Raw genomic sequence first — 20893 nt, forward strand, 5'->3', positions numbered from 1 at the left:
ACAGTCGGAGCTTGTTGAACGTTCAGCCGGCAATAGCATTTTCTTGAAAAAGGAGGCACGTAGGATATTTTAGTCGGCGTGCGCCATTTAGAGGAACGGGAGAAAAATAACACGCTGTATTTCAAAGTTGAGCGAAGAATAACGATTCGCAATTTTGTGATTAATACCACTAATACGTCCTCCTGAATCGTCCCCCTCCCACCTCAATGCCTCGTATGCATGCACATATACATAAAGGGTTCTGAAAAAGTTAAAACTTAGTACTTTGCATAGGCGCTTCCTTTTTAAATCTAATTATCGATTGTTTCGCCTAGCACAGCCGTGAATAATGACGTTCTTGACGTTGTCTTCGTGCTTACTCGGTTACGACACAGATCAGACATTTCTCATTATTCAAATCATATGCAATTTCTTTCTTCTCGCGTGACGACAGTGTGGATGTACGAACGCGAACATATAAATTATGATGTGTGTCACGAAGGTACGTACAAAAATAGCGACCCTTTGAGTGTAATTTTCTTTTCTTTCATGTAATATGATTTGAACGTCTAGTCCACTGTAGTAGTGCAGACATATAATTGTCAAACTGAGTAATGAAGCTGTAAAAGAATAAATGTACAATGACGCAGGACCCGGATCCAAGTTTTTTGTTGGGGTTTAGGGCTGATTAGTTGGTATGATGGGACAGCAAAAATACAACACTATGACTGCACGGGAAAAAATGTACTAGCGCTGAGCTGTGCAATAAGTTTCCCGAAACTTGAGCCATTTACTAAAACTATGCAAGTTGAACTTTTCACCATTTGACCAGTCAATTAATGGCCACTGGCGATGCTGCGGACCCTTTGAGGTTACATCGTCACTCTATCGTTGAATAGCAACCACGGACATCTAGCCGTATATTTTAAATTTCTCGGCTGATTCTGCCTTCGCTGAAGGCGCGGTATAATTCCAATTAGTTCGAGAATTCGTTAAGCCTTTAAAAAGCGCGCCAGATTCAAGCCGCTAGGTGGCACTCAAGTGCGGCATGCATCCTTTAGGCTTTAACGCCAGTCAACACCTCTTTATATCACGCATCATCCACGCAGACGGTGTTAATACCATAGCGCGTATGCAGTCGCAGTGTACTACTAGGGTGTCATATTCAGCTTTCTTTCGAGTGCCATAACTTCTTTTTTGTTAAAAACATTAACAACTTAATTAGTTTGAATATTTTGGGATTCCTACAGCTATGGAAACACAAAACGTTTCAGCTGCTTAGCTCATAAATGCTTGAGTACTGCGTTTCAACTACTTACGTAGTAATCAAAACGTAAATTAATGCTCTCAGATGCTGCGCACAACAACCAATTCTACGTCTTTAGCTTCAATGTAGTTAAGTTACATGAAATACGCCATTGATAGGATCAAAGCGAATGAGCAGAATCTGAGATGGTTGCATTATAATACACTTGGTCTACTGGTCAGCCTACAAACTTAAAGCTACACAGACAACAACGAAACAGGACCTGCCACCTATGCTTGGGCTGCAATCTACCGTATACCTGTCCGCCAAGGTGTTCTCACTTGGTGTACTGACAGGGCAAGGGTTCGCAGTCACATTGTGGTTGATAGCCGCAAAATCAGAGCGTGTACACTGAACATCAGTTATTTTAGGCCTATGTGCAAAGAAAACTGACCTGATCCATTTATTCATTCCAGCCCGACCGTGTATAGTTTCCCGGTGTTTTAGTACCGTGACTACATGAGACGAACGGCGATTACGACGACGACGACAGGAGACGACAACAATCAAGCGACGACCCACAGCACTTTGTTGTTGTCTGTGTAGCAATAATGTTGTAGGCTGACCAGTAGACGAGCTATACGAGATCCGGACAGAGGAACATTTGTTAGCCCGACTACTGTTAAGAGACCATGCTTCTTTCTGAGGGCTTGAACGGATGACGATCTTCTGTTGCATTGTCACTATGGTGTCTGTTGCATGTGCCCGGCGGTAGCTACGCTACCTCCGGACATAGACAGGTGTAACTAGCGTAACAACCTCGGTAGCTACCTCTGCACAATGTGATTTGTGAGGCTTTCTTATGGTAAACAAAATGCTTGCGCGTGCCAGATCACCATCGGACACTCTGATGAGCTGACAGGCGAGTATAGCCGCACTTCCGAACCGTTTTTTTTTTTTTTTTTTGTGGCTGCTTTTCTAGACGCTGATTATTCCCCCCGTCAGTCTGTCGAGTGGCCCGAGCGAAGTTGTAAAACGCGTGACCCTTTCCTCTATATGTATTTCCCAGAATAAAAAATAACGAGGTCACCTAAGTCAAAAGGATTCGAAAATCTGGGTCCTTTAGCATTTCAGGAATGCGCGAAGGTCTCACCCAAAACTCTGTTCGAACAGCGCGGTACGATCGCAATTTTCAGTGAACGCCGCATGATGAGCCACTGCGGCACACCAAGCGAGGCGTACGTTTTGTGTAAACGTAGTTTGTTACTCAGTTAATCGCTGCTTGTATAATTCCGAGTGTTTAGTTTGCGCTTGCGTTGATGCTGGTCTGGCCAAAGCGATCTCCATGTCGCCGCACCTATCTTGCGCAACGCCCGTGTCGCGCACATTGTCATCCAGAATGATCTCGGCCTTTCTGTTGGCAGGCAACGACGTTGCATCTGCGAGGGCCGGCTGTTTATCTGACTGAACAGACTTCGTTGAGAAAAAAATGTGCTCCTCGATGCTTGCACGAGCGCAGCGTCAACGCTAACGTCGAGGCCGTTAGGCACCTTAGCCCCGTTTAAGGTCGTCCCTTGGGTTATCAGGGTAGCGCCTAAGCAGGCCTAAGTTGCTCGCACACACTGCAGTGTGCATTCAACCGGTAACTGCAGAACGTGCCCGTGTAGGCGCCTGGGCAATTCGTATAGTGCGTGCTCAAGCGGTTCGCAGCAGTTCCCCAGTGCGCGGCATGCTACGCAAAGCTCCGCATTCTTCGCGGTCATTACGTTACGTGTTTCAGGACCCTTTCATAGTTACCACAAAAAGTGTGGGAGAGGGACCGTGCTTACAGAAGTCAACAGCACCACCAACAGCCCACATGTGTCTGCAGCACGAAGGCCGCTGCAAGAGATGTGCATGCATTGTTCTCGCAGTTAAAAATTTCGGGGTAAACAATTGGAAAAGGGAGTACGGAGTGCGCGGAAAGATAGATTCATAAACAGCCGTCCCTGGGGCGGTTCTCATGCGTTACGCCGCGATCTCTCTTTGAGTGATCGGGCTCGTGGTCTTCAACACTGCTGCACGGGTTGTCGTGCGAAATGAGCGGCGGAGCTTCTGTCTACTCCCAGCTCTTCCCACAGGGACAGGTGCGCGATCCCACCCTGCTTTGTACAAATCATTCTTGGGAGCAAAGCGCTTCCACAATCCGTGGCTGTGTGGTGTACGTCAGGGTGCGGAGCAGGATTGCCCGCACTGGCCCTTACGACCATTACTCGCTCGCCATTCCCCTTAATCCTGTTAGTGCGGAATTCGCGATCTCTTTCTCCTTCTCACTCTCCCATGGCCAGAGAGGAAAAGATCACGACCTGCGCACGGATAAACCGCTTACGATCATTAGCTCGAACGGGGTACCAAGACGTGTGTTGTCTTCTCTGTCATGCGCCCTGGTCTTCATCAGTCACGATCTTGCTGTTTACTGCTGCGTGAAGATAGAGAAGTCATGTTTGATTCCTTTCTCTTGCGGCATCTTGTGATTGCAATCGTGATGCTTGTCTCCCCTACGTTGTCCTGCCACACTTGCGTCATTTTTATGTGGGCCCGCCCCGTGTTGCAAACTAACAGGACCTGCCGCCTATGTTTGGGCTGCAATCTACCGTATACCTGTCCACCAAGGTGCTCTGACTGCGTGTACAGATGGAGCAAGGGTTCACAGTCACACAGTAGTTGATATCCGCAAAATCAGAGCATGTACACAGAAATCAGTTATTTTAGACCTATGTCCAACGAAGATTGACCTAATCCATAGATACATTCCAGCGCCACCGTTACAATAAGAATTAGTTCGAAAGGTAGTTAAACAATGAAGAGCAAGGAATAAAATCCGGGACCATCTCCACTAACGAGAAACCTGGGGAGGGGCGAAGCATGCAGTGTATAAGTGTATTCTTGGCGCCTTTGCGTTTTCGCCAATGAGGATGATGCCGTTGAGGGTAGAGGTATACAGCTTTGCTGTAAAAGCCTCTTGCTTTGAAGCACGAAGCTCTCTCGCGCGAGGCGTAAACGAGTGTCCCGGTGTTTTTGTAGTACGCGTTACGTTCCAGCGCGAGGCGTAAGCACGTTCCCTGGTATTTTAGTACCGTCACTACATGAAACAAACGATGATTACGACCACAACGACGACGACAGGAGACACCAACAGCCACAGCCCCTAAAAAGAGAGGGGCGAATGAGATAGGGGATAGAAAGGAGTGAAACGCATAGGTGGAACCCTGTGTCCAAGGCCCCAGTGGCGACTGCGCCTGTCTTCGCTATCTCCAGCAGGTTGAGTTGGTGCTGCACCGAGGTGTTTGCCAGGGCCGCCTCCCATGCACCCAGTGGGGTAGGCTGCGTTGAGGTGTTACTATTGCCTGCTACCTAAATGATTGGGCAGGACGCCGTGATGCGGGGAGGCGGCGCCACCTAGCGGTGTAAGAAAATCAGCTCGTCCGATCCGACCACAGCAGCAGCAGGTCCGGAAAGGCAGGAAGAGAGCCAAACACGGTTTGAAAATTCGAGGCCGAAAGGGTTAAAAACACATACCGCTTGCGACTTACTAGGTACCGTAGCTTGGGGAGAACTGTTTAATTGGTAACCTTGCGTTCAGTGGTCTTGTGGTGTTGCCCCGTACCTCTTGTTTTTGCCTGACTGTACACAGACGTGCAGCTTTTACACAGCAGCGTAGGGGGCAGAACATTAAATGACGGCAATAGCGAGTCATGGACTTTCTAAACGACCCCCTTGCGTAGGAAAGGTTTTTTCCCATCTTCTTTTCTTCCCTAGCACCGGGGGAGTCGCGAAACGCTCTGGTCGCCCCCGAAACTTGGACGAGCGCGTCCTTGTGCGGTCCACCTGTTCGCCGGGAAGGAAGAAGCGAGAAGAGGGGCGGGGGGCGACGCGTTCCGACGCTACAAACGAGCCCCCTTATCGGTCGTCCGTCGCCCGCGGCGCCCTTTCAGGCTTCGCAGCGGGGGTCGATTATTCGTTGCCGAGGGCTCGTTTGGCGCACCGCCTTGGGTTGCTTTCCCGCAGACCGGCGGGTAGTCGTCGCCGTGCAGGTAGCGTGTGCGGGCACACCTTCCTCCCTTTTCTTACGTGCCGCACGCCGCGCGACCTGCGCCGCCATTTCCGGTCCCTAAGTACTTCCGAAGAACTGCCATTCTGTCCCTTTCGCCACCTCTTCTTTTCCTTCCTGTCGCGTATCGGCTGCAGTAACGTGCCAACTATCGCACGTGGAGAGAAAAATGCTAAATTTGGCACCGCCCAGTGGGATCTTTCCATGAACTCGGGCGGCGCGTGCGCGTTTGCCGCTGTGTGACGTCATCTGTGGTCGCTCCGTAGTAAAGTGTGTACAAACACAGTCGGTGAAATCAAGTGGGAAATATTACGAGCATGAACAAGTCTCAGAAAATGCTCGCATTGACCTTAGTGTTGTTGCTTTGTTCAGCTTGCACGCTGCCGCGGAAAAGAAGTCCTTCTAGGTAGGAAGAACATAAACTGTATCGTGTTGCGCTTCGAGGTATCCGGAAGCCTGAAGAGGAACTTAAGAGCGAGACACATGCACGACTACAGCATGCGATTGACATGCGACTGATAGTCACGACTGTCGCCCCGACTAGTTGTACGCGTGAATTTGAGACACATGGTCCGATGCGCACGTGTGACGCGTTGTCGGCGCCGCTCCGCCCACTGTTTTCGCTCCATGGTTGCCTTCCTGTTTAGGATCACTCAGGCCGATTTAGACATGTGCAAGAAAAAACCGAGCAGAAAAAAAAAACATTTATCAACTAGAAGTGAAAATGAACAGGGCTCTAACGTTATACATTGCATTTTTATATGTTCAACACAGCTGTGTGGGAACATTTAGCCTCCATGATTCCGCTCGTCCATTCTGTAGGTACCGCCTGCAAGATGTGTCTACCAGGCAGAGAGCGCACGGGTCGTCGGCGGCAACAGCGGAGAGCTTCTCCCCACAAAATACTCGGAATCGCCACTGGCGCCTCCTCAGGGCTTTGAAAGAAACTTTCTCAGCGATGACACCTTCGGTCTCTCATTGGCTGTGGCCGCACGATGATCGCACCGATGGCACGACTGCATTTGGCTTGCCAGTCGGATGTCGGGAGCCCCCTCCGACCAGCAAACGACGCCGAAACCGGTCCTAACGATCAGTCGTAACGATCATTCTCATGCAAATCGCATGCACCAGTCGTCCATGTGTCTCGCGCTTTATGCTCCTCCTTTTAGCGTTCGTAAATTTCAACAAGCTTGATGCGTCCCCAGTCGCCCTTCCAGTTTCGGTCATGGTTCGCTGTCGATTGTACACGCAGTGTGCCCAAGCGATCCAGCCAAACCTGACCATGGAAAACCAGGTCCGGAAGCTCCCGCTCCTACAATCGGCGAGACACTGCTCTTAGTCTCTGTAAACACAGTCACCACAATCTGCAGACTTTCCTGAAACGTCCAAAGTAGCATCACGGTTCTCTCAACAGACTTGAAGCGGAGGGCCACAATGCCAGCCGTAACCTCCTAGCACAGATCTACCGATTCCGAGGCATTTTCAGAAAAAAACAGCACGTTGTGTCCAGAAAGGAATCACGGGGTTTTAAATGTAACGACTATATATGGGCAGCCTCCGCGGTATCAACGGGTGGTATGTGTCGATGTGTTGCCAGAGTGTCCGCATCTCTTTTCTCACATGTTAGGGACTCGTCGTAGGTATGTTGTATTTGAAGGGAAGTGGTCGTGCTATCGCATTAAGCGTGAACCGCATGGAGCGTTTTCTGCTCGCGAGAACGCGCCGCGCACGCCACAGGCGCGCTGCCGCTGCCGCGGAGCCACCCGCACGCTGCGCGCGGAGCGGCAGGCGGCGGAAACATGGCGGCGGCTTCGGCCGCGAAGTGGCGTCGGGAGCTCAAGCGACCACTGAGCGCTCTCTAAAATGCCGCTCAAGACACGCACGAAGTTGCTTGAGCAGTAAAGGAGCTTATAATGTGGGTGAAAACGGTACTGTAAAACATCATCCGCCCCGCTACTGAATGCGCCCAAGCAATAGCTGCCGGGGTGGTAAGCCTAAAGATCCCCGGCGGAGCCAGCCGGCTGTCTCGAGTGCTTTGAAACCGCCGCCATGAGGCGCGCGCCTCCCCATTGGCGCAAGTCACCAGGCTCCTCCCACTGCTGCGCGCGACGCGCGTCTATCCAAGGCAGATGCTGCCGCGGGCGCGGAATCGTCGACGCGGGCGTCGAAAGACCGCACGCGCAACGCCGGCGCGCGCAAATCGCGTGAAAAAACGCTCCATGCGGTTCACGCTTTAAGGAATCGATGTGCGCGGCGAAGGAGATATTACTGAGCCGATACATATAAATGAATGTGCAAAGGGCAGGGCTGAGGAAGGGGGGGGGGGGGGGGGGATATACGCAGCGAGGAGAAAATTGTAACATGGGTTAAAGAACGAAATGCAGGATATAGTTGAAGCATTGGGAGCATAATTGTGAATTTTTCAAGCCAAAGTTTCACTCACCTAAACTACACCCTGGCCGTAAGCCACGCCGTAGTGTAGTGCGAAACTGAAAATTGATTTAGATCACCGGTACATTTTCCACTGGCAAGAACATCTCGCAGGCATGAACGTTCGTGCCTTTTCGCCTCCTTCTGAAAACCAGCTCTCGTGGTTTACAGTCGAAACAGGGTCCTCATTTAGAGAAAAACTTTAGCCACCACATAATGTGCAACCGTGAAATGAGGAAGAAATATGCGGGAGGCGCGAAATGACTTTAAACTCCAGCTTGAACGAAAAAAAACATAGGACGTCAGAAGAAAATGTGGACGCATTGCTGTCCGTGTTGAAATCGGGAGAGTGGCGTTAGGCGGAACCTACTGCACAGGAAGAAGCTAGAAGCGTTCACCGGTCCCTGTACCAAGCAAGAACTTATGTAAACTAACGAAGGCCTCTTGTAGCGTAGAGCAGCGAAGTAAAAGCAGTTATTCCACAGAGACTAAAGGGAATCGAAGCTGCGTGAAAGTCCGGCAAAGTTGAGTACGCCGTGCCGGGGGCGGCGAGGCACTGGCGGAAAAGATTCCAAGTGCCTTCAGTCTGGCCGAAGTATAAAGTTGCGTAGCTCGCTGGAACCTGCAGACTGTTTCCGCGGGAGAACACCAAGAGGCAGCCGATCGAGGGACGCGTAGGAGTTGACCACGCAGCGTTTGGTCAGGCGTCTTCCGCCCTTTGATACAGAAGACCCGCCCTCGGGGTGTTGCGCGGAATGATGCTGTTGGATGATTGATCGGACTTCGTCTGCAGGACCGGCCACTGCACGACGCTGAACTGAGTTGTGAGGGAGGCAGATGGTAGTGGTGAAGTGCCGCTTCCGCCTTCTCCCGTTTCCGGCTTCTAAACGGAGCGTTTCTCTGACATAACATTCCTTCTGTCTACCGGGTTTCGTTCCTTGGTGGGAAGTGAAGGGAAGAACACGGAGGAGAACCTCCCTGTGGACGGCTTCTTCGTTTTCGTCTTTGTAAGGCACGATCTAGGTCGCGCACTGTGCTTACGATATTGGCGGCCATCCCGTACCCGTACATATCTATTGCGTTCAGACAGGAGAGAAGCCACCTCGCACAAAATGTCGAGTGCTTCAACCGCTAATCTACATCTTCGAGAGTTCTGCTTGCACCCTGGCTGTTTCCGTCTACTCAGCGAAAAGTTTTGGTACCAATATTCGATTATTCACACCGCATTGGCGTCGCTCAGACGATTAAGGACTCCTCGTCTCGAACTGAAAACTTAGCTACATGTTAACTTTTGTGTTGCCTCTTCGTTTTTTTTTTTTTCGTCTCTCCACCCGCTTACTACCTGTAGGGCTTTAATTCCCCTGTTTCCACCCCCACAGAGTAGCGCGTAGGCGACAACGTGCCGGCATACCCCTCTGCTCTTTACTCTAATAAGAATTCTTTCCCTCTCTTTCTCTGTCTGTCTGTCTGTCTGTCTGTCATAACACCCACCAAATAGAGACAACCATAATTTTGAGAAATCGCGTGTTTCAACAAATTATTCTATAACTAAACAGCGCGTTGGTATATCCCATTCTTTTTTGCTTGCATTTGCAAGCAAAAAAATTACGCCCACCTCTCCTCGCGAGAACCCTGGTGTGATGCCACGCTGAGGGGGTTCAAGCGCAAGCGGAGAGAAACCGTCGACCGAAAGGCCGCCGGAGAGCGGTACACCGGTTATATGCGCAGCGCGCCTGAAGGTGAGGAGACCGCGGAGAGAGAGAGTACTGCACATGCGCAGCAGCGCGCAGCACCGCGCGCAGCACCGCCCACCGACGGAGTGAGAGCGCGCTGGGCCGCACACCCGCAGATGTTGAGAGAGAGTGTTCACTCTCACCTGGGCAGGCGCCGGCGCCAGTGCGTCTGCCGCGGCTATGACGCAACACAATCCAATTTAATCCAATCCAATCCAAATCCAATATAAGCCAAGCCAAGACAAGCCAATCCAATCGAATCCAATCCAATGCCCCTCGCGAGAGAGTGTTCGCTATCGGCGAGGAGAGGGGGTGAGCGGAGGCGAGTGCGGACGCCGACGACGACGGACGCACGCAAGAAGGACAGGGCCGCCGACAAGATATGCTCTCAGCGTCGCATCTATAAGAATCGGATATACCAACCCATACCCATATAGTTGTTAGAAAACCAATATTAGGATTTTGTCCTAACGCACGCTAGCGGGATTTTTTAGCTTACACCTCTCTGGCCGCGGAATTCAGTTCAATTTTCAGGCGTTCGCAAAACTCTCGCCACCTGTTGGTAGTTTCTGAAACCCCGCGCTTCCCCGTAACAGCCCATGTTATTTATCATGAAACAGCGCGTGATGAGTACCCTTCATACCTACTGAGATAACACTTCCCATGGGTAAGTAGTCGTTTGAGTGCACCATCTTGGTACAATTTGTTTCCGGAGAGTTCCAATAGAACACGAGTTCCCGCCTTTTCCTATTAACACACTCCTCCAGTAGCAGCCCATGTACTGACAGCGCGCGGGAGTTTCGAACTGCGCACAACTTCACGGTGAACTACCTAATTATGACAAGAAATAACTGATTGATTGATTGATTGATTGATTGATTGATTGATTGATTGATTGATTGATTGATTGATTGATTGATTGATTGATTGATTGATTGATTGATTGATTGTAGGTTTTAACGCGTCGACGCAACGCAGGCGATGAGGCGCGCCGTAGTGGAGGGCTCCGGATTAATTTTAACCACCTGGGGATCTTTACCGTGCGCCGAAATCTCGTACACACCGGCGTTGTTGCTTTTCGCCTCGATCAGAAATGCGGCTGGGAATCGAACCCGCGTCCTCGTGCTCAGAAACACAACGCCTTAGCCACTGAGCCACCGCGGCGGGTGACAAGAAATAACTGAAGAGGTGTTATGCTTCTTAGTGTCATTATATAGTGGCCCACTCGGGTATCGCCGGGTACTACCGCTAGTCTTTAGCATATACTTTTTGGGACTGTCTGTACCAAGTGCTTAAGTTAGCACTTGCTGCCACACATCAACCGGGCCGATGGTCCGGTCAAGCTGCCGGTCAAGTTCTTTTTTTCGCGCAGTTCCCGCCCATGTATTGCACGGGCAAGAAACAAATAAATATTTTGTCTCGCAAAAAATATAAAGGAAACAAGAGAGAGGAATAATTACTTTGGATATTTATTTCTAAATAAACAAACCATTGTTTGTCATAGAATGAAAGCCGATACAGCTTTGAATAATGGGATCTTTTAGTGGATACAAAAAGTCGCTCAGCCTTCAGTGTTTTTTTAAAGCTCTGAACACGTGTACGCGCGTATAAATACACCACACATTGGAGGAAAGTACGCTCACCTCGGCAGGCATGGAGCCCCTTATCCAAAAATTGTGAGTTCCGATAATACCCAACACACGCATGTGACTGTTCTTGCTATGTGATAAAATAATTAGGATTCCTCTTTTTACATAAAAAATGGAAAACCAACAAAACGTATATCAAATTCCGTACACCGCGTACTTGGCAGATCAATGCCGCCCATCTTACGGTTATCTTATTATGGTCTATGTATTACCACACCGAAACTTGAAGACAAATGATGAAAGATACTATGCCGGTGTAGACACAATGGACGCAAAGGGGGAAAAGATGAAGGGGCGGACACTTGGCGGCTAGGGCAATTGTCGGCGCAGCTTCCTGGTGGTGGTAACGTTACAATTTATTCTGTTGAATCACGTCCTACGTCACCCCTATATTCCCGCATGCAGAAGCTACGCCTTAACTTTGCCTGAGCTAAGTCAGTGCCCGTGAAAACTAAGCCGCTTTGGAGACATGTATCATAGGCCAGCGAGCCGCTAACGAAGCACACACTGTGGAGGCAAGCCCATAATAACAAACGCGTATATCCATAGTATGTTGGGAAATCCTTCGGAAATAAAATTCTAACAGGCAGGATATCCCTACATGCTTCAAGACTTGCGTGTAAACTTGGCTTCAGATTTTCCACGAAAGGGTTCAGAAGTAGGCTGTTCACGGACGCCCACATGGTACAGGAACGCGCACATGCAACGCCACCACAGGGTTGCACCCGCTCCTGTGAAATTAAAATATATGTACGACAACTGATTCAAACACGCATGTATGGTATGAAGGCTTGCAGGTACTTTCTTTTGCTTGTAAGGTCGCATCTGTTGGACAAATATTTATACTGTCGCGGTACGTTCAAGAAATGGCGCTGTTTAGCGCCTGCTATCACTAAGCAAATGCACTTGAACCATCTGGCAGGTTTCGTCAAGCGGGCATTGCAAAGCCATCGAGGCTATAACGTCTTCGCTTGCATCCATCTCACTCCGGAATTTAAATGTCTGAAGTGGGGCTAGCTAAACACCCGTCCTGTCCGCACTATGCGGGAATCCTGACGAGAAACTGTATTGCGAGAACCACGTGCAAACATTTCGTGCCTTTACCCTCTCGTTTCCGAAAGCGCACACTTCGACGTACTCCGTTTTCGAACGCCAGTGAGGCGTGGGGGATGTCCTTGAAATATCTATACCTATGGGGAGCTTGCCTGGGGATATATAATTATTATTAAGGGTTAAAAATGCGCACCCGCGTACGGCTTGCCTTCCCCATTGTCCGTGTCCCTCGCATAGGTATTCAGCGCACGCTAACTTTGAATTAAACACTGCACCAATTAATTAACCAGCCCCTAAACAAGCTTTTGTTAAAATAAAGGAGGCCTACAGCTTTTTATTATGTCACGCGTTACGTACACATTGATTGATTGATTGATTGATTGATTGATTGATTGATTGATTGATTGATTGATTGATTGATTGATTGATTGATTGATTGATTGATTGATTGATTTGATTGATCTCTTCCTTCCTTCTCTTCCCCCTCACCCGTGCAGCCGACTGCAGCTTCCTGCTGGCGAACGCGCAGATCGTGGACTACCCGATCGTGTACTGCTCGGAGAGCTTCTGCAAGATCTCCGGCTACAACCGGGCCGAGGTGATGCAGAAGAGCTGCCGCTGCAGCTTCATGTACGGCGAGCTCACGGACAGGCCCACCATCGGCAAGCTCGAGCACTGCCTCGAGGCGCACGCCCAGGACCAGCTCGAGATCCTGCTCTACAAGAAGAACCGCACTCCGCTATGGCTGCTGCTGCACGTGGCGCCCATCAAGAACGAGAAGGACCTCGTGGTGCTCTTCCTGCTCACCTTCCGCGACATCACGGCGCTCAAGCAGCCCCTGGAGGACGACGTCTCCAAGGGTACGTCCCTCGCACCAAGCTTGTTCTTTGTTCCCGAGAGCAGCCAATGGTCTCTTCTATATATACCATCTTGTCGGTTCCAACAATGACGTATATGCCTCACCCTTTCTCTCTCAGCAGCAGGCCTGAGCAAGTTCGCCCGGCTGGCCCGTTCGGTGACGCGCAGCAGGTCGGTGCTGGTGCAGTTCTCGTCGCACCTTCCGGCCGCCATCAAGGCGGACGTGGGCGCGGGCTCGTCGCGGCAGTCGCAGATCGCGCACATGATGAGCCTCAACGCCGAGGTGCTCCCCCAGTACCGCCAGGAGGCGCCCAAGACCCCGCCGCACATCCTGCTCCACTACTGCGCCTTCAAGGCCATCTGGGACTGGGTCATCCTGTGCCTCACCTTCTACACGGCCATCATGGTGCCCTACAACGTGGCCTTCAAGAACAAGACCAGCGAGGACGTCAGCCTGCTCGTCCTCGACTCCATCGTCGACGTCATCTTCTTCATCGACATCGTGCTCAACTTCCACACCACCTTTGTAGGACCCGGCGGCGAGGTAGGACCCTTGCCGCAACCAGGCATGCTGCTGGTACTCTTTCACACGTAACTCTGCCACCAGCCAGGCTTCCTTGACCCTTATGGCTTTGATTGAAGCTAGCCTATGGGATCTTAACGAGATCCTATAAATACTTATCGTTTATACCACAGTTCTTAAAGTTTACGCTTTTAATTACATTGTCAAGATTTTAAACAGGTACTTGTCTATAGGTGTGGTCATGTTCGGTACATTTGTTTAGTTGACCCACGAGACAGCCTTAATGGAGAGGCATTATGTGCTCCATGAGGCCTATATCGCATCGTTGAGAGCAGTGGATGGCCCCAAAATTTCACGGGAGCAAATAAAAAAATAATAACAGGAAGGAGAGTCGAATAAATGAACGCGGGGCAAAGCGGATAACTTATCCAATACTATACAGCTATGCCACACGACATGTGGTTTTCTAGATACACTCTTGTTACGTGCTTGAAATTCAAAAGCATTATGGCTTCCACTGGCGACGCTTTACTGCTGCATTACTTGCGTGTGTCGTGATGGTTACACGAATCTGTCACAGCACAGATTTGTAGCTTCTCAGCATGAAGTTCGGAAAGGTCTTCGGACTGTTATAATAAAGAGATTTGTCAATGATGATGACAGCTGCAGCCAGATACTACGGCTGATTTCCCGATTACCATTTGGTTAGTTCGTCAACACACTTACCCAAATTCTCCCACACCTCCTGAAGGCGAATGGCCAGTGAAGATGACAGCTGTTGTTGAGGGCTTACGACCGATTGACCAATAAAATCACTTTCGCAGTCCAAGCTAAGCAGGACTATACGTGCCTGCAGTAATTTTTCTGCTTGTTGAAACTGCTTTTGTGAGTAATATTATACGCCAGCCTGGGTGTTATGCTTGGACCCACCACATAGCTAATAGCTAAGACCTCAAGGATGCCAATTGTATGGCTTATGGACGAGTTATACAGCTTGCGCCCTCTGGGCGACAATTTCTTTCTCATTTCAATATTCTAGCTATGTTATGCCAGAGTCCTTCAATGCTTCTCTGGTCATGAAACTCCCGGCCAAGTTTCGTGCGGGGACAAAGGCTACCGCGAGTGGCGCTGCCGCAGATCGGAGGACATCGGGCGGCCGCCGCTGCTCTGTAGCCAGACCGGCAGGCAGGAACGCAGTAGCAGCGTACCCGTTCGCACCAAATTTTTTCGCCACTCACACAATGATAAGTCCATTTGAGCGGCCCACGACACGTAAAGCGAAAGCGCACTGCTGATAAGGCGGCGAGCGTCTGTTTTATCTTACTCCGTGGTCCGTTCCCTGCGGCAGCCGGGGGCGTGGTCAGAGCGCGTTTGGCAGGGCTTGCCAAACGCGCTCTGATTACGCCCCCGGCTGCCCTCCGATCGACACCAGCGCCGCGGCGCGGCAGGGAACGAAGCTCTCCCATAGCGTGACGGCGAAGTTTCATGACCAGAAAGGCATTGAAGGACTCTGGTTATGCTTTTCCCCGACATATTATATCTTCGCAGGTATGTCCCTGTTGACGGAGCAGTGCTGGTATCTTATCAATGTTTAGGATCATAAATTTTGTGGTATTGTCGGTGGAATTTGCTGTCTGCGCCAACTAGCCTTATTCTGCGCCTACTGGCCATTAAATGTCCATCCACTACGGTTAATTCATTTATGTCAAAAATGCGCACGAACTTTTGGCAGTCTGTACATACCACTAGGTTGTTTAAATGATACCGTCCACACCGGAGCGTATCGGCGCATAAAAGTGATGCATAAAAGTTTGATGCATAAAAGTTATAACAGATGAGACTGCTTTTTGATCTGCTGTAAGCATCCTATTCTTGCGAATATTGCAGTTACGTTGTTATTTCCAGCTTAAATTTATGCTGCTACTTTTTTTTCCCGTTACACAGACATGTAACCCTCTGTCTTCTGTAACGCCCTTCATGCCGTGAGAGTAACTAACTAACTAACTAACTAGCTAACTAACCAACCCGCTAGCACACTAATCAAATAACTAACTAAATAAATAAATAAAAGACGCCAACTTTGCATTTGTAGGTTGTAACTGGGCAAATGCAAGCACTCCTGTAAACGGCAGCCATTGTGAACAAGGCTTCTGTATACTATAGCGAAGCCGAAAAGTCTTGTTTGTTGCTTTTAAAGTTTTTAAAATTTTTAACTGTTTCTTTTGGTCGGGGTCACCGTTTTCACTTCAAAACGCACACAAACTTCGGGTTAGGCTAGACTGATCCAGAATTAACAAAAAAAGACAAGAAAGTATCTCTTGGCTATGCTAGGCTCTGTGTCGCAAGGCTGTCTTACGTAGCATTATGGTAACTTGCATTATTAACCTGACTTGTGATAGTCGCACAGAGTTCTCTCCGTTCCCTGGTTCACGAGCGGTCTCTTCTCCTCCTCATCCTTCGTGCTAACAAACAGGTGGTGTCGGACCCCAAGATAATCCGCATGAACTACCTCAAGTCGTGGTTCACCATCGACCTGCTGTCGTGCCTTCCGTACGACGTGTTCAACGCCTTCGACAACGGCGAGGACCAGCAGGGCATCGGCAGCCTCTTCAGCGCCCTGAAAGTGGTGCGCCTGCTGCGGCTGGGCCGCGTGGTGCGCAAGCTGGACCGGTACCTCGAGTACGGCGCCGCCATGCTCATCCTGCTCCTGTGCTTCTACATGCTCGTGGCCCACTGGCTCGCCTGCATCTGGTACAGCATCGGACGCAGCGACGCCGAGAACGGGGTCCAGTTCAGCTGGCTGTGGAAGCTCGCAAACGTGACGCAGTCGCAGTTCACGGTAATGGCTAGTGCACGTATATCGCGCAGTCCCCTGTTCCTAGCGAGTTATCGCAGCGCAGCGCAAGACGAGGGACAGCAACACAGAAGACGACACACAGAGCGTATGTCGTCTTCTGTGTTCCTGTCCTTCGTCTTGCTCTGCTCTACGATGTACCAACTTACCCAAACCAATACTCCGCTGTTCCTTCCCATCTGCCCTTTCTCCCTCTCTACATCTCGTTAAGACTTTTTCGTTCCATAAACATTGATATGAGCTCAGAACATCCTAGCCTGGGGTACGCATGCTCTGTTATGTCACACGGTCGACTGCGGCAATTGAATTGGCGCTAGGACAGCCCAATGATACAATTGCTGCTCCCACGACGAAGAAGCTGAGAAAAAAAGCAGAGGTCGATTGCGCGACCAACGTTTTTAACCACAAGCTTGCCGAGAATACTAGATTTGTGCACGTGGTCACGAAAAGGCATGCTTGGCAAAACCTGGGCACACATTTTAACGGCAGATCTGTTTAATCTTGAGAATGGTGTGGTGGCGTTAGCAAAAAAATACCAAGGAAAAAAACCGCGCCGCCTGTAAAGGGAACACCACCGCAGATGGGGTATTAGAACAGTGAAGCCGGCTTTCGCGCGTGCTCAAGTGTGAGCTCAAGGAACATATGCGTGTGCGCACCCCTTACTATGACATTTTAAAGGTGATAGTCTTTCTAGGGACCGTAGTGTGGGATGAATTGTTCAATCAGCAACCTTGCGTTCAGTCGTCTCGTAGTATACCTCGTCTTGTAGTGCAGTGTAGTTGTCTGGTAGTGCGTGATAGTCTAATTCACTGCATTGTAATCATCCCCATCAGGCGTAGCAAGCCCTGCCGCTGGCAGAGGCGACCTCTCCAGCCCTTATTAAAGAGCTATCTCTCTCTCTCTCTCTCTCTCTCTCTCTCTCTCTCTCTCTCTCTCTCTCTCTCTCTCTCTCTCTCTCTCTCTCCCTCCCCCCCTCTCTCTCTTTCTAATTGGACTAGTACATTACAAAAAAATGGCGCAGCTTGCACTATTGGTGCACGGTTGAAGAAACAGCGGAGCTGGAGGCCTGCCTAGCTTCTTCCCCCCTGGGATCCGCTGTCAGTGTTGAGGTGCGATCGGGCCGGCCCTGTAAAATACGGCTAAACTTGTCCTCACCCCTCGACACTTAGCCTAGCCTAGCAATAACATCGCAAAACCGAACAGAACATAGCAAAGCCTGGCACAAACTCACCAGAACCAGAAAGAGCTAGGTCGATCCCCCGCTCCACTGTTTCTCCAGCCCTGCACCACTAGTGCGAGCTGCGCCAATTTTTTTCCAATATACTCAAAACATGTAAAACTGTAATGTTAGCCCTATCAAAAAAATTTTACCGCGACTCATCTTCTTCCCCCCGCGCATACGCACAGGATGAGTATTTTCTTCTTGGTCCTCATGAGCGCTGCCTATTTCCTATTAGCGAAAACGTTCTATGCTAGCTCCGTGATTAGAATGCTCACATTGCTCCTTTAGGTCTAAATACACATGTCTACCGCATGTTTTTAAGCCGAAGGTCATAACGGTTTTAATATCTGCATTTTTTGTTAGCTCAGGCCTGGGCTTTACGATAGTGTGAGCAATGCGTGTTGACTGGTATCATTCTTCACGTCCCGGGTTCAAATCAGAGACCCGCTTAATTTTCCTTTTTTATCCTGTTGGCGCTATCGGCGATTTTTTGTACAAATTTGTGCGAGGCCGACGGCGGATGCCACTTTGTCGCTGAATGGGGTATTAAAAGGTTTCGCATTCATATACTGAGGAGTCTGGAGCGTAATTTCAGTCATTACCCTGCTTTCAACAGACCGCGGCTCAGATACGCACGCGGGTGGGCAACTAACACTCCGTGAAAAGCGCTCCAGCAAGGCGTTAGAACACTCCTGCTCCACATATTGTGGTCCACCTCATTCGTGTGCGGCGAATGAAGTACCACATTTTGTAATTATACTGGCTAACTGCAACAATTTTCTAACCGTACTGCCGGTAACGTATACATAGTTTGCACTGACGTCACGATAGCTGCCATGGTGGTGAACCGCGTGGACCGCGAAAGGCAGTGAACTTATATTGTGCTAGCATCGCCAGGGATAGCGGCGAGCAGTGCACAAGAAGGGGCGATGGTGACGTCACGTGCAAGCTACTGAGTAGTATTCGTTGTCAGGCATTGGCACCATGCGTTCGTCCGAAGGTGCGCGATTGCGACGCCCTGCTCGTCGTCGTCGGCAGGTCCGGTACGTGAACGACTCTCACTACATGCTGAAGGCCGAGCTGGTGGGCGGTCCTCCCCGCGGCACCATGTACGTCACGTCGCTGTACTACACCATGACGTGCATGACCAGCGTCGGCTTCGGCAACGTGGCCGCCGAGACGGACAACGAGAAAGTCTTCACCATTTGCATGATGATCATCGGAGGTGAGGAGCACCTCCTTCTCGGCGATCGCGGGGCGGGCGGGAAGGGGAGGGCGCTCGTCAGGGGGCAACTGTAGTGCTCTCTGAGAAGGAAAGAACTCGGTGGAGAAAAAATCTCGGGCCATCTCCACTAATGTGAAACCTGGGGAGGGGCAAAGCATGCAGTGAATAAGCGTATTCTTGGCGCCTTGGCGTTTTTGCCAACGGAGATGAAACCGTTTCGGGGGTACAGGTATACAGCTTTGCCGCAAAAGACTCGTGTCTTTAAGCACGAAGCGTTCTAGCGCGATGCGTAAACGAGTGTCCCGGTGTTCTTAGTATTCGTTACAAAGCATTCCAGCGCGAGACATAGAGTGTCCCGGTGTTTTAGCACAATGACTACATGAGACGACGGTTACGACGACGACATAAGACACCAACATCCCGAGCCAATAAGGGGCTTCGCCCATAAAAGCAGCTGAGGACAAAGGGCACCGTCCACGGGTCAAAGAAGCATGGCGATGCTTTTTCGCTTCGTTCAGGGGTTAAGGCTGTAATTAATTTTATTAACGATTATTAGTTATGATGAAAGGTTGCTATTATGAGAGATTGGGAGTGCGCTCATTATTGTTGCTGAAGTTACCCTGGTTAAAGACGTGCTCGATAAGACAGCCCGCGATTGCCTCGAGTCATCACCGAGAGGGGAAGGAGGAGGAGAATAATTTGTCACCGTAACTGGCGTGATGCAGCGCTGCTGTACGCGACCATCTTCGGCCACGTGACCACCATCATCCAGCAGATGACGTCGGCGACGGCGCGCTACCACGAGATGCTGAACAACGTGCGCGAGTTCATGAAGCTGCACGAGGTGCCCCGGGCGCTGAGCGAGCGGGTCATGGACTACGTGGTCTCCACCTGGGCTATGAGCAAGGGCATCGACACCAAGAAAGTGCTCAGCTACTGCCCAAAGGTATACGCCGTGTTGTACACCACGAGCATGTAGAGCCGCAGCGTGATACACGCGCCGCGCCGCGCAGGACATGACGGCCGACATCTGCGTGCACCTGAACCGCAAGGTGTTCAACGAGCACCCGGCCTTCCGGCTGGCCAGCGACGGCTGCCTGCGCGCGCTGGCCATGTACTTCAGCATGGACCACTCGGCGCCGGGGGACCTGCTGTACCACACGGGCGAGAGCATCGACACGCTCTCGTTCGTGGTGGCCGGCTCGCTGGAGGTGATCCAGGACGACGAGGTGGTGGCCATCCTGGGCCGCGGCGACGTGTTCGGCGACGCCTTCTGGAAGGAGCCCACCATCGGCCAGTCGTGCGCCAACGTGCGCGCGCTCACCTACTGCGACCTGCACTCCATCAAGCGGGACAAGCTGCTCGAGGTGCTCAACTTCTACCACGCCTTCGCAAACTCCTTCGCACGAAACCTCCTGCTCACCTACAACCTCAGGCACAGGGTGAGTGCGCGCGCCGCTTCTCTTGCCTTTCTGCGCCCGTCACGATCGACTCCGCATGGGCTGTCGGGAGCGGTGCTGACGAGTTCCCCTTGGTCCGCCTGACCATTACAGTGCGGTATAGCGAGTAAGCTATAACGCTCAAATCGGTTATGAAACATGTATTAACCTCAGAAAAACAAATATGACAGGCTACATTGTCAGTGACATCTGTACCAAGGACAACTTTCCTCCGGAAAGATCAGAGTTTGGCTGCAAACTTCGTAACCACTTTGCTTTGCTTTTGAATAAACCTTATTATTACTGGCTTCTGCACGTTACATATCAAAGATATCTACTATCGGACAGCTTCTTTATGGATTTTTTATGCAAGAGTGCGGTGCAGGAACGATGCGGTCAGGGTAGAGAACGGAAGCGACAAATGTACTACGTTGACGGCTTTAATTTTGAGAGCTTCTCTTTTAGATGTTTTGCTTTTTATAAGTGGTTTCTCTGTATGAAAACGATGGTTTCTCTGTATGAAAACGCCTCAGCAGTGCAGCTGCTATTCATTCAGGAGTTTATGGGCAGAATAAATTCGCCCTATGTTGGA

At 50.4% G+C, this 20893-nt stretch overlaps 1 protein-coding gene across 2 annotated transcripts in view; it reads left to right on the plus strand.

Annotated features, from left to right (window-relative positions):
• Eag (potassium voltage-gated channel protein ether a go-go) overlaps positions 1–20893 on the plus strand; it is a 160408-nt gene that overhangs the window by 119011 nt on the left and 20504 nt on the right. Inside the window, exons 2-7 of one of the 2 annotated variants that reach the window (XM_077680887.1) lie at positions 12678–13040; positions 13158–13582; positions 16035–16400; positions 18676–18862; positions 19588–19808; positions 19876–20304. In XM_077680887.1, the coding sequence (XP_077537013.1) occupies positions 12678–13040; positions 13158–13582; positions 16035–16400; positions 18676–18862; positions 19588–19808; positions 19876–20304 (1991 nt within the window). The remainder of the gene's footprint in view (positions 1–12677; positions 13041–13157; positions 13583–16034; positions 16401–18675; positions 18863–19587; positions 19809–19875; positions 20305–20893) is intronic. The other variant, XM_077680888.1, reaches the window with a different exon arrangement.

The sequence above is a fragment of the Haemaphysalis longicornis genome, unplaced genomic scaffold, assembly GCF_048455015.1.
Source record: "Haemaphysalis longicornis isolate Haplotype H1 unplaced genomic scaffold, Haemaphysalis longicornis Haplotype H1 scaffold_8, whole genome shotgun sequence".
Taxonomy (NCBI): Eukaryota; Metazoa; Arthropoda; class Arachnida; order Ixodida; family Ixodidae; genus Haemaphysalis; species Haemaphysalis longicornis.